The following is an 18,245-nucleotide window of genomic DNA, read 5'->3' as shown; positions in this document are numbered from 1 at the left end:
CTGATGCCATGGACTAGAATTACTTGGATTAAAAAACAAAATCAAGTCAGAGCAAAAAAGTTTTTTTTGGTTTTTTTTTTTTTTATGGATCCTCATTGCCCATAGAATAAAATCCAAGCATCTTAGACCCATCTTTTATAACCTTGTTACTCAAAATGTGGTCCCTGGACCAGCCACATGGCCACCAGCAGGGAGCTTGTTAGAAATGCAGAATCTCTGGCCCCACCCTAGATTTACAGAATCATAATGTGCATTTTAACAAGATTGGCAGATAATCCATATATGTACAGTCAAGTATGAGAAGCATCAGCTTCAATATTGGTTTCTCCTCACTGGCCAGAAGAACTTGACTTCCTTTCCCTTAGTCTAAATTTAGTGGCTACACTGTGTGTGTGTGTGTGTGTGTGTGTGTGTGTGTGTGTGTGTGTGAGTCTAGTTAAATTCCAACCACTGTTTTAGACCCAGCTCCTCTACTCTAGGGGCTTCCCTGGTGGCTCAGACGGTTAAGAATCTACTCCAAGAAGGCTTCCAAAACCCTCTGTAGCTCTGTTAGCACTCTTCCTTAAAATCCCACTTCCCTAACGGAGGGCGCTTAACCTTCCTTCAGCAAACATTCATTGGGCGCCTGCTGAGTGCCTGGCTGGACTCAGCGCGACAGTCGGGAGAAGGCGCTGAGTTTCCTTCAGGTGAATACTCAGCATCACCCAGCCTCACCCGTTCTGTAGCCAGAGGTGTATGCGCAGCACCCGAAGATCCACACTCTCACACACACATACCGAGCTCTGCGCCGCTTTTCTGAGTGTTACGGCGCCCTCCTCCCTCCGCGACAGAGTGCGGGCGGGGACCCACCGGTTCCGCCCCGCACTAGCAGCCGAAAAAGGAGGACCCCCCCGGGAGCGGGATCCCGGCGTCCGGTCGCCCCACCCCGTTCAGGCTTAGGCCCGCATGGAGGGGACTGCGGAGTCCCAGACGCCTGACCTGCGAGACGTGGAGGGCAAGGTGGGCAGGAAGACCCCTGCAGGGCTGCTCCGCGGGCTGCGAGGCGAGTGGGAGCCGGGAACCTCTGGCGCTCCGCTGCTCCCCGGGGCGCCTAGCACGGGCCACAGCCTGGGGGACAAGATCATGGCGCTGAGGATGGAGCTGGTGAGTGTGGGCTGCACGGGCCAGGGGGACGGAGTCTCTAGCGTGGGGCCGGGAGGGATGGACTCGCGTACCCAGAGTTGGGCTGGGGAGGAGAGAGTTAAAACCACCTGCCTAACTCCTCAGGATTCCTACCAGATCAATCTTTAATCCTTGGGGTTCATTAATTGCCTTCCCCACCAAGGGTGAGTGGAGTATTGACTCCAAGTGGGAGGTGCAGGATTTGGTAAGTTGGTGTTTTTTTTTTTTTTTTTTTTTGCCAAATAATTGGGAGGGGAGAGGTGAGGGTTGGGAAGCCCTGAGAAGCTAGGACAGCACAAATCTAGCTCCTCCTTTCCCCCTAGCCACCATTACAGGGCAACAGTTTTTTTTTCTCCTCCTCCAAACTGGGCCCGGGGTTTGTTCCTCTGTGGCTCCAGTATCCACCCCAACACTGCACAGAAGAGATTTGGGTGAAAACTGCCTGGACTAGGGCCACTAAAAACATCCTCTTTCCCCAGCATCCCCCACACCCACAGACAATATCTGAAAGTTCCTAGGAGCTTAGCAGACACAGAGGAGCAGCACCGGCGAGTTGGTCTCACCTCCTCAGACCCTGTCTCTTTCCTGCCAGCACCCCCCCCCCCCCCCCAGTACATTGGAGATTTGCATCTCACCTGCACTTCCTTGGGGAGAAGAGGAGGAAACCAGCACCCAGCCCCTTCCCTGTTGCTGCTGCTCTAGATTCAAAGCCAAAAGGGCAGTTGGGGCCTCCCAGGCTCCCTAAGGCCCTGGTTCCGGTGAAGGGGGTGATCTACACCTGCCACCACTTTGCAACCAATTCTAGGGAACTGAGGAATTGCCAGCTACTTTCTGGCCTAGAACCAGGAGCCCACAGTGTGTCAGCTAATAGGTCTTCCTGGAGCCCCACTGTGCCCAGTTCTGTGCCATGCTGAGGGGTGTGTGTGTGTATGTGTGTGTGTGTCTGTGTGTTTGTGTAGGGAGACGTTGGGAGGGAGGTCTTGGGGCTTCCTGAGAGGATGGAAGGAGAGTTTTGTGGGCAAAGCAGTCAGGGAAGGCTCCCTGGGGGAAGGATTTGAATGCCATGTGTGCATTTGGCCTTGAAGATTGGAAGCTATTGCCAGATTCTCCCCAGTAGGGCTGTAACTGTGCCCACCTAAGGGAAGGGTCTGGCTTTTCCTCACTGTACAAACTTTAGCTCAGGGCAGAGAAAGAGCTAACTTAGAATGTCTTGCTTTGGAAACTAACTTTCACCAAGTGCATGTGCCAGGAATCATGCTGAACATTTTATAAGATAGTCTCCTAGTTCTCACGTAAACTTATTAGGTAAGGGATATTTTATAGATGAAGAAACTGAGGCACAGAGAGGCTAAGTAGCTGCCCAAAGTCAGACAAAAAGTAAAAAGTATAGCCAAGTTTTGAATTCAGATGATTCTCCTGCACTTTACATTTTCAGTACTGAGATTTGCTTTGTGCCAGATGCAATAAATGTCTTTTACGTCACTGGAGGGAGAAAAGCAGTTATCCTTTTCCCCTCTCACAGAGGAAACAGGCTTGCAGGTGCTGAGGGGCTTGCCTGAGCTCACACTGGGAGGAGCCTTGGCTGGTCTCTCTGGCTTTAACTCTTTCCTGTCTTTTGTGGAGACTGCGTGTGTGCTAAGTCGCTTCAGTCGTGTCCGACTCTTTGCGACCCCATGGACTGTAGCCTGCCAGCCTCCTCTGTCCATGGGATTCTTCAGGCAAGAATACTGGAGTGGGTTGCCATGCCCTCCTCCAGGAGATCTTCCTGACCCAGGGATCGAACTGGTGTCTTCTCAGTCTCCTGCATTGCCAGGCGGGTTCTTTATCACTGGCACCACCTGGGAAGCCCTGGTGGAGATTACCTATTGGTAAACTTGAAAGGATACATTTCACTTTTGTTTGGGTCTTTCTGCATTTCTGACCCAGCCTGGCCTGGGGCCCAAGACTACCTGTGAAAGACACAAGGGGGGGAGCCTTCTGGTCCTGCTCAGGGAGAGATTCCCTAAGTGCCCTACTCCATTCCTTTCTCCCTCCTCTGCAAAGGCGCCTTTGGTCTCTTTATGCACTCTGCGCTGGGGAGGACAAGGGGTGGGGCAGTGGGGGGGTTCCCCTGGAGCCAGTTGTGGCAGAACTAGTCCAAGCCCTGTAAATAGTGTCCTTCAACTGCCCCTCACCCAGCTTTCCTGCAGGGAGCGGGCAGGCCTGCCCTTGAGGCCAAGGTCATCCCTGCCTCTTGGCCACTTCCCTCCCCTACTCAAAAGTTGAGTGAACCAGACAGACTCTGGGATCTGTGGGAAGGGAAAACAAGGGCAACCTCCCATACTTAATCCTCCCACCCACAGAACTGTTGCTATGGCAACCCACCCCCACAGAACAGTTGAGAAAAAGCATTAGGCAGGGAGAGAGAAGGCTTGGGTTCAAGTCCTGGCTCTGCTCCTGAGTCGTTTTGTGATTTTGAGCAGAGACCTGACTCTCTTTGGCCTCGGTTTTTCTACTTCTAGAGGGAGGGAAGGGGGACGGTGGAGAGGGTAACAATATTCTGGGAATCTCAGTTTCAAACCAGAGAGCTAAGACTCAGATCTCTGGGTTTTTGTGCTAGGACTTGACTTAGACTGAGCCTGTGAGTGAGCTGTACTTGTGACCTTAGGGCTGGTCAGAGCGTCTGATGTGTCCTTGTTAAGGGAGGAATGGGGAACCTGAATTCCCCTGGGAAGAGAATTGGGTTGGAGTGGCCTCTGAGGCTGCATCTCTTCTGCGCTGTTTATCCCCTTTCTGTTTCCAGAGAGACTGGTGTGAAATGAGTGTTTCTTTTTCTGGCAAGAAAGCTTTGCTTTCTTCTATTCTGAGGAGCTGTGCTGTCACAGTCAGGGAATCCCACTGTCACAGGACTACAGGATCTGCTGCTCAGATTCATTTCCCACCAATGTGATAAAACCCAGCCCCCAAACCCTGAGACCAGCAAAGACACCAAAGAAAATGAAGGCCAGAGAATCACAGCACTGAAGCCGACCTACCCAATCCTAGGCTAAGCACCATAAATGAACTGGGTGGGACTTGCTACTCTCAGGGAGCTCATAGTCTAGGTTAGGGTAGAAACAGACTAGCCACTGTGGTACAGGTGCTGGAACCCATGGAGTACTTCTTGGAATGTCTTCACTGTAGAGTGACATGGTCAGATTTGTGTTCTGGAAAGGCACAACTGAATTGGAGAAGCAAGCTATTTCCTCTGGTTACAATGACTCTCCATTGCTTTGTCTGGCTAAGACTCACTTGACTTTCAAGTCGCAGCTCCTGTTCTTTATTCTAGGAAGCATTTCCTTACTCCCCTGGTTAGGTTGTAGTCCTCTAGGTACCCACAGCTCTCTGTGCAGCATTTATGTTCCCTCGCATTTCTTGCTCTGAATTTTAAGTGCTTGTATCTTTGTCTTATCTTATCCACTCCAAGGGCAAGAAATGGTGTCTTTTCTTGCTTTATCTACAAAATGCCATGCCTATAAAAAACACTCAATAAATACTGTTCCATGACCGAGTGGCTTAATTTTGTCTTGAAGAAGTATGGGGAAGACTTTCTAGAGGAGGCAACATTTGAGTTGGGCCTTGAATAGAGTCAATGGGAATTCAGTTCAAGATGGCACATTAAACACATGCATTTACTTCATTCCCTCTTGAAACTCCACTAAAAGCCAGTAAAGAGCTTATTTTTAAAGCCATGAAGCCATTAGGATAAGAATAGGAGAGAAGGTGATAGGAATAAAATCTGGAAGCTGAAAGCAGAAGGAAGAGTAGTAACTAAGTAGACTTGAAAAAAGCTGAATTCCAAGCCAGCAGTGAAGAAAGCAGAAAAGCAATCCATTTTGCACCTCAAAGGTCTCAGGAGCTGTTCTCAGATATTTCTGGAACTGAGGCAAATGGAGCTGAACACAAATGGGTTGATGAATGTCTATCTAAGAATCATACTCTTTAAGATTCCCTTCACAACTGAGCAACTAATTGCCCACTACTCCCTTATCATCGCAGAAGACTGGAAATGTACGTTTTGGAAAGAAGGGAACAGAAGGAAGGGACGAAGGGGAAGGGCAGAAGGCTGGAAGGCAGGAAGAAAGGGAAGGAGGGAGGGATGGAAGAAGAGAGGAAAGAGGAAGGAAGGCAGGAGAAAATAAAGCAGGAGAAGCATTTTTAGTATGAGAAGTTTTGTTTAATGCATTTAGTTTGGTCATGGACTAAATGGTTTCACCTTTAATCTATTTGTCCCCAGCATGAAATAATTGAATATAATCTCTTTTATCTTGTGTCATTAATAGTCTGTATAGTCTATGGTACTTCAGTTATTTATGACCAGATCTCCTTATTGAAACTGTAAGCTTCTGTTAAGTAGGGAGAGTTTCTCCATTATTTTTGTGTTCAGTTCAGTTCAGTTGCTTAGTCGTGTCCAACTCTTTGTGACCCCATGGACTGCAGCACACCAGGCCTCCCTGATCATCACCAACTCCCCTCCCCCCCCCCCCCCCCCAGAATTTACTCAAACTCATGTCCATTGAGCCGGTGATGCCATCCAACCATCTCATCCTCTGTCGTCCCCCTCTCCTCCCACCTTCAGTCTTTCCCAGCATCAGGGTCTTTTCAAATGAGCCAGTTCTTTGCATCAGGTGGCCAAAGTATTGGAGCTTCAGCTTCAGCATCAGTCCTTCCAGTGAACATTCAGGACTGATTTCCTTTAGGATGGACTGGTTGGATCTTTTTGCAGTCCAAGGGACTCTCAAGAGTCTTCTCCAACACCACAGTTCAAAAGCATCAATTTTTTGGTGCTCGGCTTTCTTTTATTTATTTCTTTCTTTTATTTTTTATTTTATTATTATTATTTTATATATTTTTAATATTTTTTATCAGCTTTCTTTATAATCCAAATCTTACATCTATACATAACTACTGGAAAAACCATAACTTTGACTAGACAGACCTTTGTTGGCAAAGTAATGTCTCTGCTTTTTAATATGCTGTCTAGGTTGTCTTTGTGTAATTACTAGAAGATCCAGGTACCCAATAATCATTTGTTTAATTGAATTCAAGTTTGGATATTCTTCCAAAAACACAAATAATTCCAAGGACAAGATTTTCTGTGCTTATGCCATAGTAGTTAAGTTAATTATAATAATAGGTGTAGCTACCTCTTATTGATTAGTGAATACTTGTCAGACAGTATGCCATGCCTGTGAATGTCCCTTCTACTTCTTAATAAACCTTTAGAGAGTATCCTCTTTTACCATGAAGAAATGATGGCTTAAAGGAAAAAAATATTCCCATTTCATATGGCTCATTAGCGGCAAAACCGGAATTTGAATCTAGGACTGTTTAATTCCAGTGTACAAATACTCAGTCTTATTTTTGGCTTATCATTGTTGGTCTGAGTGAAGCAATTATTTCCTGAATAGTTCAATAAACACTTACCAAGTAATATATATTTAAAAAATAATAAAACCATAGGTCTCCAGATTGGGAGACACCAAGCAGTGTCTGAGAGCAAGAGGGATTAAATTAAAATATGCCAAATGTTATGTAATACACCTCCCAGCCGTTCCCTTACTTGGCTCCCAGAATAATGGCAGCTTTGCTTACATTATATTCTCTAAATGGGTATAATATAGTGAATCTTATGAACCCAAGAGAAACACACACACACACACACACACACAAAAGATACTACCTACTTTACCCAACTGAACAGCCTCACTGAATGATTCTTAGTGAGGTTCAGGGTTGGCAAGCCTCAGGCACAGAGTTTCCAATCAGCTTTTTTAGAGACCAGTCTGAAGTGTGAGCATCAGCTTAAGATTGATTATAAGACTGATGAAAGCCTTTAACTATATAGACTTAAACAAACAGGAAAAAAAAGAAACTTGAATAGAGATATTCAGAGAGATAAGAACTTAAATAATTGTTACTTATATCCTTAAAGAGATGAGATAATATTGCAGTCATGAACAAAAAATGGAAAGTTATAAAAGGAAACATGTAAGGACTTCCCTGGTGGTCCAGTGGCTCAGATTCTGCACTCCCAATGCAGAGGACCAGGGTTTGATCCCTGGTCAGGGAGCTAGATCCCACTAAACATTCTGTAAGCCATATCTAAAGATTCTGCATGCTGCAAGTAAAAGATCCTGCATGCCACACCTAAAAAGAAAATGAAGAAGAAAAAAAAATCCAAGATCTAGAAACAACTCTTGAAAATAAAAACATGATAGGAAAAAATTGAAAAAATCAATAGAAGGGTTGATAATGTTGAAATGTTTCACAAACTAGAATACACATAGAAAGAGGAGGAAGAGAGAAAAAATAGAGGATCCATTCAGGGTACCTTCTATCCAAATAAAGATATTTCCAGGAAGAACAAAAAATGTGTGTGTGTGTGTAGGTGGACAGGTGGCTTAGACAGTTAAAAATCTGCCTGCAATGTGGGAGACCCAGGTTTGGTCCCTGGGTCGGGAAGATCCCCTGATGAAGAAAATGGCAACCCACTCCAGTACTCTTCCCTGGAGAACTGCATGGACAGAGGAACCTGGCAGGCTACAATCCATGGGGTTGCAAAGAGTTGGACACGACTGAACGACTAAACACTTTCACTCTTTCATATATATATATATATATATATATATATATATGTATTTTCATATATATGTGTGTGTGTGTGTGTGTGTGTGTGTGTGTAAAATCATCAATGAAATAATTAAAATCTCCCAGAACTGGAGAACATGAGCCTACAGATTAAAAGTGCCCAACAAAAGACCAGTTCAGAGGATGAAAGCAGAATCACATGATGGTAAATCATTGTGATAATTTAGGACACTGAGGATCATGAGAAGATCCTAAAAACTTCTGGAAAGAGTGGGAAGGTGGTCACATACAATATCAGAATGGCATCAGACTTTTTAAATGTAGCACTGAAAATTAGAAGATGATGGAACAATGCTTTAAATTCTGACAAAGTTATTTTCAACCTAGATTTCTGTGCTCAGCTAATCAGTCAATTGTGTGAGGAATGAATAACAATGTTTTAAAACATGTGAAGCTTCAAAAAAATATACCTCCTATGTAGGTATAGTCTATGCAGACTTTTCTTGGGAAGCTACTGGAGGAAAAGTGCCACACATACATTAAGGAGTAAATCAATGAAAAAGATGTGGGATCCAGGAATTGGGATCCAACTCAAGAGAGGCAAAGGGAGTCCCCGAGGTGATAGTGGAGGGAGATGATCTCTGGAGGGTAGGTGTGCAGCAGGGACAGACTGGAGCAGGTCAGAAGCTGCCTCGGAGAAGAGGGACTAGATAGAGCATGTGATATGTTTAAAAGTCTTGGGGAGGGTGGAATGAATTGGCAGAGTAGTACTGATATATATAAAAGACGCTTACTCCTTGGAAGGAAAGTTACGACCAACCTAGATAGCATATTAAAAAGCAGAGACATTACTTTGCCAACAAAGGTCCATCTAGTCAAGGCTATGGTGTTTCCAGTAGTCATATATGTATGTGAGAGTTGGACTATAAAAAATAGCTGAGCACCGAAGAATTGATGCTTTTGAACTGTGGTGTTGGAGAAGACTGTTGAGAATCCCTTGGACTGCAAGGAGATCCAACCAGTCCATCCTAAAGGAAACCAATCCTGAATGTTCACTGGAAGGACTGACGCTGAAGCAGAAACTTCAATCCTTTGGCCACCTGATGTGAAGAAGTGACTCGTTTGAAAAGACCCTGATGCTGGGAAAGATTGAGGGCAGGAGGAGAAGGGGACGACAGAGGATGAGATGGTTGGATGGCATCACCGACTCAATGAACATGGGTTTGGGTGAACTCTGGGAGTTGGTGAGGGACAGGGAGGCCTGGCGTGCTGCAGTTCATGGGGTCGCAGAGTTGGACATGACTGAGCAACTGAACTGAACTGAACTGATATATATACACTATAATGTGTCTAATAGACAGTTAGTTGAAAGGTGCTGTATAGCACAGGGAGCTCAACTCAGTGCTCTGTGATGACCTAGAGGGATGAGGTGGGGGGTGGGAGGGGGGCTCAAGAGGAAGGGCATATATGTATACATATAGCTGTTTCACTTTATTGTACAGTGGAAGCTTATACAACCTTGTAGAGCAATTATACTTCAATTAAAAAAAGTAAAGCTTTGAGAGGGAAATTCAGACTACTGGGAGAGAGTTTAGGGATGACTTACTGATAACAATATACCAAACTAGGCAAAATAGTTGTGGTAGTAGTAGTAATAATAAGGATAATAATTATTATCTGAAAAGGAAAACTTAAAGTTGTAAAAAAGGAAAAGTAACCACAGTAAACCACATAGCTTAGCTGTGAGTAGCATTTCCAAATTCTAATAAGGTAAATGCTGAATAATTAATTTTATTTCATATGTTGTAATAAAATGGTGAGGGTATGAGTATGGCAGGGATATAGGGAGTAGGATGAAAGAGTTAAATCCTTAACCTTCTATTATGTACAAAGTCAATAGAAAATACTTAAAAATCAGTAAGCAGTTATTTAGAAATTAGAAGGTAAGTACCAAAATAAATGGGCTTCCTTGATGGCTCAGCAGGAAAGAATCCACCTGTAATGCGGGAGACATAGGAGACATGGGTTTGATCCCTGGGTTCGGAAGATCCCTTGGAGGAGGGCATGGCAACCCACTCTAGTATTCTTGCCTGAAGAATCCCATGGACAGGGGAGCCTGGCTATATTCTGTAGGGTCACACAGAGTTAGACACAACTGAAGCGACTGGGCACGCACACAACAAAATAAACAGCTAAAAATTAATAATAGTTGTCTCTGGCAAGTGGGATTTAGAATGGGGAAACTGTTACTTTTCTTAACAAATCTTGCAGAACTGTTTGCTTCTTTAATCTATGTAATCTATTACTTTTATTAAAAGTGAAACTAAATGAAATGAAATTTTAAAAGTTATGTGTGGCAGGACCTGGAGTTCCCATGGAGATATGGTAGAGATGAAGTTAGAGGGATGAGCACGAGCCATATTATGACAGGCTTTTGAATATCTGCTGCTAAAATATTCCAAAGATTTTATTTTCTGAGAGCAGTGCAAAGCCCTTAAAGGTTCTTGAGCAAGGGAGGGACAAGTTCAGACTTGTGCTTGGGGAAGATAACTCAGTGCATCTGAGCTGGAAAGGACCCTAGAGATTACCCAGTAAGTCAAACTTGCCCTTAGTGCAAGGGAGACTGGTGTATAGTAGAGGGAAGCCCCAAATCCCTAGCCAGCAGGATGCTGACCCTTTGAAGCTCTAGCCAACCCTTCCCTCCCCACAGCAGCTACTGCCACACCCCAGAGGGACTGGGGGACCAGCTTAGCATCCTCTTTATGCCACGCCCCCAGCTCATGCCTCTGTTTGGCCCAATCTATTTCCCAATTAACACTTGGCCCCCCACAAGGCAACTTTTTGGATAACCGCTTCTAAGTCTTACTGGTGAATCTGGACTGGTTCAGTAGTAAATATCCTATCTGTGAAGTTTAAATCTCAGTAGGATTGGATTTTAATATTTAATATTTACTGAGATCTTACTCTATACCAGGTACAGTGGTCCATATTTAACAGACAACATCTCAAAACTCTCCCAACCACCCTTTGAGGTGAGTCATTTAAACCTATTTCACAAACAAGGAAACCCAGGCCCAACAAAGGCAAGAAAGTTGCCCACAGTCATAAAGCTGATCAGTTGTAGAGCTGAGATTTTAAGCAACAATCTGTCTGCTTCTAATGCCTACAGTCCAAACCATTCTATTTACATGATTCTTGAAAGTCAAGCATATTTTGTTGGATTACAAGGTAGAGGCCTCTAGAAACACTGGGGAAACCCGTGCCCAGAACCTAGGACTGATTTCTTCTCCCACTCCCCTAGGCTTACCTGAGAGCCATCGATGTGAAGATCCTGCAGCAGCTGGTGACCTTGAACGAGGGCATTGAGGCGGTGCGCTGGCTGTTGGAGGAGAGGGGGACGTTGACCAGCCACTGCAGCAGCCTCACCAGCAGCCAATATAGCCTGACAGGCGGGAGCCCAGGCCGCTCAAGGCGAGGCAGCTGGGACAGCCTGCCAGACACCAGCTCCACTGACCGGCTGGACAGTGTCTCCATCGGCAGCTTCCTGGACACAGTGGCGCCCAGCGAGCTGGATGAACATGGCCCCCCTGGGGCTCCCCGTCCTGAGATGGACTGGGCAAAGGTTATACCTGGTGGGGAGAGGGCCAGGACTGAGGTGGACCTGACAGCCACCAGGCTAGGGAGCTTGAGGGCCATGTGGAAACCCCCAGGGGAGGGGCTGCAAGGTGCACCTCCTGAGCCGCCAGAGGATGAGAGTGCCAAGCTGGGCTTTGAGACCCACTGGTACTGGGGCCAGTGCCAGGATGATGTGACCTTCCTGTAACAACTCTTCCACCCTTTTGCACTCCTATGGCTCTTTCATCACTAGGCCCTGGTCTCCCTTGAATTTGTTCTCCCTCTATCTGGAATTAGGAAGAGGCTGCACTGAAATCAGTTACCAGGAAACCTGGCCTTACCATCCCTCTGGTCCCTGGGGAGGCTCTGCCTTTAACCTTCAATTATTGGGTCCCTAGAGCTATTTCCATAGATACATGGACTCTAGAGGCTTGACCTGTGGCTCCAGGTGTGATAGTATCTCTTCTCCTTTCCCCACAACCAGGTAAAGATTTGAGGGTTTAGCATCCCTATGAAATCATTGATGAAGGGACTGGGATGTGATTACCTCACCCAACTTCTAGGAACTTTAGCCCCACTCTTGGCCAACATGGAGGATTGTGGAGGGACATGGACATTCAGGGCCAACCCTCCATGGATTGGCCCTCCCAGAAGCCTTTGGGGTTGGTAGGGCCACCCCTTCCTGTCTGGTGAGTGATGTCATTTCCTGCCAGGATGGATTAGCCTTTCCTTTGTACCAGTCTTTTAGTGATGATAAATATAGGGGTATTTGAGCCTCTGCTGCTGAGTGAGACCATATTATTTATTCTCCCTACCATTCCGTCTTGTAAATGGGAATATACTACCCTCCTGGCAGGAAAGTTTCTCAGTCAGATGTTTGCACTTCTTAGAAAGGTTCTTTCTATTTAAACAGGGAGTTCTCATTTTATTCTAGGGATTCTCACTTCCTCTCTGACCACCTGCCTGTCTGGTGCCTGCACTCCTGTTTCTCTGCTTTTAGGGAGGAAACTGGCAGGGGCCTCCACCTACAGACTCTCAACAGTCTGTTTGGCCTGCCCTGCCATAGTCCCTTGTCTTACTCTGTCCCTGGGTTGCCTCCATTCTTGTATTCTGGCTCCAAATCTGTCTGCCAGAAGGTTCAGCCTTTGTGTCTCCACACCTTCTCAGTTTCTACTCTGGGCCTCAGGCCTTTAATATGCAGATGAGTCCCTCAGCCTTGTCTCTTCAACTTCTGATGGGAGCCAGAGGGAGAAGCTTGGGGTGTACCACAGTCTCCAAAAGGGGGGGATATTTTCTCAGATCCTGTGATTCCCCTTCCCCCATCCTGCCCCAGACCTTCCACCATTTGGACACTAGGATGCCACCCTGTGGCTGGGACACAAGGAATCCCCTGGTCTGTGTTACAGTGGGGGGCGTGGCAGAGAAAGAGTGAAGCTGTTTGGTCTTAGGGCCCGCATCCTGGGAGGGGAAGAGTAGGAGGGAAAGACTGCTTTCCTTCCTCTCTTAGAGCAAGCTCTAGACTCCTGGGACTGCAGAGCAAGCAGGGCACTGGCTCTGGCCCTGGGTCCCAGGGCCCTAGTGAGTTATACCAAAGAAGGGACTCAGGGAAGCTGCCAACCTGGGGCTCAGCAAGGGGACAGGCCCAGAGACAGGGTGGAGATGAGGGCTATGACTGATGTCAGAGTATGAATTCTTGGAAATTAACTCTTGGAACCCCAGGTACTGCCCTTCTTTTGGTCCCTGTCTTTCCTGAGCCCTGAAACTATTAATAGATTATTGAAAGGCAAAAAGGAGAAAAAAAGGATGTCAGGTGATCCTTGCCTATTTACTGTGCCCTCCTGAGTTGAGAAGATCCTCTGAAGAAGGAAATGGCAACCCACTCCAGTATTCTTGCCTGGGAAATCCCACAAACAGAGGAGCAAGGCAGACTACAGTTCATGGGGTCGCAAAGAGTTGGACATGACTAAGTGACTTCATTTCCTGACTTGAGGACTCTTCCTCAAATCCTAGAATAAGTCCTGCAGTTTCTCTACTTTTCATTCTATGTTGGGGGAGGGACAGAAGCCAAGTTGTTCATCTCTAGTTCCCATAAGCTCCTCAAGTCTTGTCCCGAAACCCCCACCCAGATCCTTTTCGGGCAATACATTTGATTTGTGGCTCTCCTCTAAAGACCATGTTTCCTCCTTTCCTCTCAAAGGGATTGAAATCTCTAAAGAATATAAGTAAGTCTCTTCTTTGCTGCCCACCAGCCCTCTCCTTACGATCCCTCTTGGTTTCGGGGCTCCTGACCTCCCTTTAGGCTGGGAATTCAAGTACCCTTTCCCAGTATCCTGACCCTGTTGCCATTTTGTGGTGACTTCGGGTAACTACCTTTCTGCTTGAAACCCTTGTATTCCCTTTTTTAAGCTTGCTGGTTGATTTCATCTACAAACTCCTGAGCTGAAGAGGTTGTCCGCCCTCTTGTGGCCATTATGCACCATTGCTGGAGTAGCTGGGTGAAACCTTCAGGCTCAAATAGAGCTTTAATGAAGACCAGCCCTCTCATTGCACTGACAGGTTAGAGAGACAGGCCTAGAGAAGGCAGAGAGTGCCCCAGATTTGCCCGTGGTAACTCTGTGAGGATCCTCAGGTTAAAGAAGCCAGATCACCTGCCAACCTGCCCATCCACCAAAGTTCCATCACTTGGCCAGACCATTCCCCCACCGCACCCTGTCAACATCATCCAAGCCCAAAGGATCTGAAAGCAATTTTCTCCCTGTTTTAACATTCAGGTTCTTACCTAGAGAGGCAGCTTGGTGTTTACAGAAAGAGCAACAGGCTCTGAGGAAAGAGACCCTTGGACCAGAATTGGGTAAAGGGTGCATTAATCTGGACCAGGGATACAAGGAAAATCAGTCCTGGACCAAATATTTTTCTGGGAAGGCAGGGTGAGTAGGCCCAACATCATGGGATCAGAATTCACCATTACAGACCTGGACATTAGAAGCAGGGGATGGGGTGGGAGACGAAAGATAAATTCAGCTGGATCCTAGGAGTTGGGAGCTTCAAAGTCAAGGGGTTACAGCTCAGTTTGGATAGGCATCTGAGGGTGTTGAGAGGCTAGAGAGGTGTGTGAGTGGGGCTGCCTTGGAACTCCAGGTAACCTGGATATCCCATCTCAATACCTTAGATTTCATTTCACTCCCAGAGAAGCCAGTAAACACATACCCTTGGTCCCTCCTACCTGCCTCTGTACTGGCTGTTTAAGGCTTAGCTCTCCTGTTAGTTTAGACCTTTCCAGGTTATGAAGAGGACCTGTTTAGGAGCTCAAAGAAGAAGACATGAAAAGGGAGAGAGATGCAGAAAGACAAAAAAGAATGAGATGAAAATGGAGTCTTGAAAATATAACCAGAGGGAACATACTATCCTCTAAGTGGGCTGCAGACATTTGTCAGGGTCAGGGTGAAGGCAGAGGCGAGACTGCTCTTGGTAGCTGTGGAAACAGCACCTGAGAGGGTAAGGGGTGATGCTGCTGGGATGAGTCCATCAAGGAGACCTGAGACCATGTGAATGCTCAGGTATGAGAGCCTGCATTTAGGATAGGGTCGTGAACTTGAGCACTGGATTGACCGGGAGCTCAGTGGCAGCTTAGGTGAGAAATGTTTGGAGCTTGCAGTGGACTCAGACTCACTCTGTACATGGGGCCAGGTGCGTACCGGGTGTTCAGTAACACCCAGAATGGAGGAATAAATATGTGTCCAGGAAGAGACGTGACTTATAATTTAAAAAGTGGTTAATTAGGAATAGGAAATTTAAAGTAGTATTCCATTCTCAGCAACACTATAAATAATGCATTATTAACAGATAGATAGTAAATGAACTATGGTATGAACCTAGGTCAGTCTGACTGCAGGGGCTTCCAGGAAGTCTTCCCTGATTCCCCATTTCCTTTTCACAGACCTTACTCTCCTAGGAGAACAGGTTATACTGCCCAGCAGCAGAGCCAGTGTACATGTTTTCTATTGCTGCTATGACAAACTGTCACAAACTTAATGGCTTAAAACAACACAAATGTATTATCTTACAGTCCTGGAGGTCACAGGTCTGAAATCAATTTCATTGGGTTAAGTTAAAGTGTTGGTAACCTCTTCTGGAGACTCTAGGGGGCAGTCCATTTATTTGCCTTTTCTAGCTTCTGGAGGCTGCTTGTGTTCCTTGACTCATGGCCCCTTCCTCCATCTTCAAAGCCAGCAACATAGTATTCCGCCTTTCTGACCTCTACTTCCATTCTTACATCTTTCTCTGATTCTCCAGTCTCCTATTAGGAGGATTACGTTGTGATTACATAACCTTGTGCTTACGTTGGGCCCACAGTGATAACAGAATCATCTCCCCATCTCAAGATCCCTACCTTAACCATAGCTTCCAAGTAATTTTTGCCATATAAGGTAAACTATTCCCAGATTCTGGAGATTAGGACTTGAACATCTTTGGAGAAAGGACAGTTATTCAGCCCTCAAGCAGAGATGGATGGTGGGCAGGAAGATGCACCCAGGCCCAGAACAAGCCTCTCAGCTGTGTCAAGCCTCCTTCAGCCTGGAGTGAGAGGTGGTGCCAAGGGAAGATAGCCAGGTCCAGGCCCCATGTTTAGAGAATGGCAAATGCCTCCTGCATCACTACCAAAGAGAGCTGAGAGTGAAGGTCATACTTGGGAGAAAGTCTCAGTTAGGGAACTTTTCAGACCTGAGACTTCCTTGGTGAATGTAGTGGAGGGTTCCAACAGGCTCTGTCTTCAACACTGCCTCCTCTCCAGATCATACCTTGTTCATCCTCAAGGTAGAAGATAATTACAAGCTAACACTAGCCTGAGCTCTCTCTACAGAGAGTAGATTAGTTGTCTCTCTTTTAAATTATTATTTTTTAATTCCTTGTTAAACCATGCTCGGCGGAGCATGGTGACCTCTTGTTATCAGTTGATACAAGGCCCCTTTTTGTTTGATTTTCTTCTTTTAATCCCTGATCCCTATTCTCATTCCTCTCCCTGACCCAGACACACACTTCAATGTGTTCAGTATGTGTTTGGATATGTATGTATCTTCGAAATATAACTATGTGCTTATGTGTTTTAATATATATAAATGATATACTTCTAAAGTAAGCCAACCTTTATAATGAATTAACCCATATTACAGTGATTTAACAGAATAAAGATTTATTTTTCACTGACACAGCAGCACAGGTATTCTTGGTTAGACGGCTCTCCTTCACTGCCTATTTCATATCCCAGGCTCCTTCCATGTTCAGGTGGTGATAGGCTGACCCTGTATCATAAGGTTCTCTATCAATTCTTCACCAAATTGTTTTACCATCCATTTATGACCATTTTATAATTTGGTCATTTCACTAGCAATTACAAAATAATTATCTCTAATGCTATTATTTTTTCTTCTATTAGTTCTAATTCTCTACAGAAAAACTTTTTTACATTCTTCAGGACCATTTGGTTACCCTGAAATAAAGTTCATACCAGAATAGTAAGATAAGTGCTTAAATCTCTGCCCTTATTTATTCCTTTCAAATAGTAAGTTGATGTTGTAGCAACTTTGTGTTCAATGGTTTTGTTTTGTTTTACTTTCTTTTTAAATTATTGTTGTGAACTTATTGTTTTAATATATTTAATGTCTTTTAATCATTTTGTAGTTATTTTTTGTTTTATATTATGAAAAATCTTGAGTGAAAACAATATTAGAGAAAATAGTATAATGAATTTCCATGCATCCATCACCCAACTTCAATAATTGTCAACTCTGGTCAATCTTGGTTTATTTATTCCCTCAACTACTCTTCCCCTAACCAAGATTGTTTTGAAGCAAAACTAGATACGAGTCTAGTTTATTTATAATGTTTTATTATGTATCTCTAAAATATAAGGACTTTTATTTGGATTAGTGCACCTAAAATTAATAATTCCTCAATATAATAAAATATAACTATTTCATTTTCTGATAAACTTTTGTTTAAGTTTTAGTATCAGGATTATGCTGGCCTCTTAAAAGAAGTTAGGAAGTAACTTTGTTTTCTGAAAACATTTTTGTAAGTTTGGTAGCATTATTCAGTATTTGATAGACTTCATCAGTGAAATAATCTGGGCTTGGAGTTTTCTTTGTGGGGGAGGGTTTTGATAATTTCAATTTCTGTGATACATATAGAGGTATTCCAACTTTTAATTTCATTTTGAGTTAGTTTTGGTAAGTTGTGTTTTTCAAAGAATTTGTTTCAATTAAGTTGTTGAATTTATTGGCATAAAACCGTTTATAACACTGCCTTGTTATTCTTTTTAAAAAACTGTTCATTGGAAAAATAAAGCACATGTGTAGAAAACACACAAAATAAATATAAAACTTAATGAATTATTAAGGTGGGGTCAGAATCCGGTAGGAACCTGAAACGTCTTGAAGTTGTCTGAAGATTCTTCAGTCACCATGTCAAGCGACACAGATATTTCTCTTTTTTCATATCATGAAGATCAGGGATCTAAACTTATCTGAAAAGCTAGAGAGGCACCATTTGTCCCCATTAGAATCGCAGGTTTTGCAGCAATTGTTGCATATGGATTATATAGATTGAAGAGCAGGGGAAATACTAAAATGTCTGTTTACCTGATCCACATGCGTGTGGCAGCCCAAGGCTTTGTTATGGGAGCAAAGACTCTTGGTATGGGCTATTCCCTGTATCAAGAATTCTGGGGAAAACCTCAACCTTAGAAGAGGAGATGCTGTCTTGGTCTTGTTGGTGGTGCTTGCTTTAGTTAGACATCTCATATTGAGGTTATATGTTTATGCGGAAAATAAATTGTTTGGGTCAGACAAGAAAAAAAAAAA

At 44.6% G+C, this 18,245-nt stretch overlaps 2 protein-coding genes and 1 pseudogene across 3 annotated transcripts in view; 2 read left to right on the top strand and 1 right to left on the bottom strand.

Annotated features, from left to right (window-relative positions):
* POMGNT1 (protein O-linked mannose N-acetylglucosaminyltransferase 1 (beta 1,2-)) overlaps window positions 1-12,024 on the bottom strand; it is a 23,459-nt gene extending 11,435 nt beyond the window's left edge. Inside the window, exons 1-2 of one of the 2 annotated variants that reach the window (XM_020877109.2) lie at window positions 11,933-12,024; window positions 11,078-11,149 (exon numbers count right to left, since the gene is read on the bottom strand). The gene's annotated coding sequence lies outside the window, so the exon portion shown is untranslated. Of the gene's footprint in view, window positions 1-978; window positions 997-11,077; window positions 11,150-11,932 lie in introns of those variants that run through there. The other variant, XM_070468218.1, reaches the window with a different exon arrangement.
* Window positions 509-18,245, top strand: LURAP1 (leucine rich adaptor protein 1). The gene is made up of 2 exons (XM_020877113.2): window positions 509-1,143; window positions 11,072-18,245. The coding sequence occupies exons 1-2, from the start codon at window positions 946-948 to the stop codon at window positions 11,591-11,593; spliced, it is 720 nt and encodes a 239-aa protein (XP_020732772.1). The 5' UTR covers window positions 509-945; the 3' UTR covers window positions 11,594-18,245.
* Window positions 17,847-18,245, top strand: LOC110127067 (HIG1 domain family member 1A, mitochondrial pseudogene; annotated as a pseudogene).

Source organism: Odocoileus virginianus, chromosome 5, assembly GCF_023699985.2.
Source record: "Odocoileus virginianus isolate 20LAN1187 ecotype Illinois chromosome 5, Ovbor_1.2, whole genome shotgun sequence".
In the NCBI taxonomy this organism is placed as follows: Eukaryota; Metazoa; Chordata; class Mammalia; order Artiodactyla; family Cervidae; genus Odocoileus; species Odocoileus virginianus.
This window is presented reverse-complemented; position numbering and strand designations above follow the sequence as displayed.

Bases quoted from the DNA above. Each gene is read 5' to 3' on its own strand.
- LURAP1 (XM_020877113.2), top strand. From the start codon at position 946: ATGGAGGGGACTGCGGAGTCCCAGACGCCTGACCTGCGAGACGTGGAG. The intron at 1,144-11,071 runs GTGAGTGTGGGC...CCACTCCCCTAG, and splicing joins TGGCGCTGAGGATGGAGCTG to GCTTACCTGAGAGCCATCGA.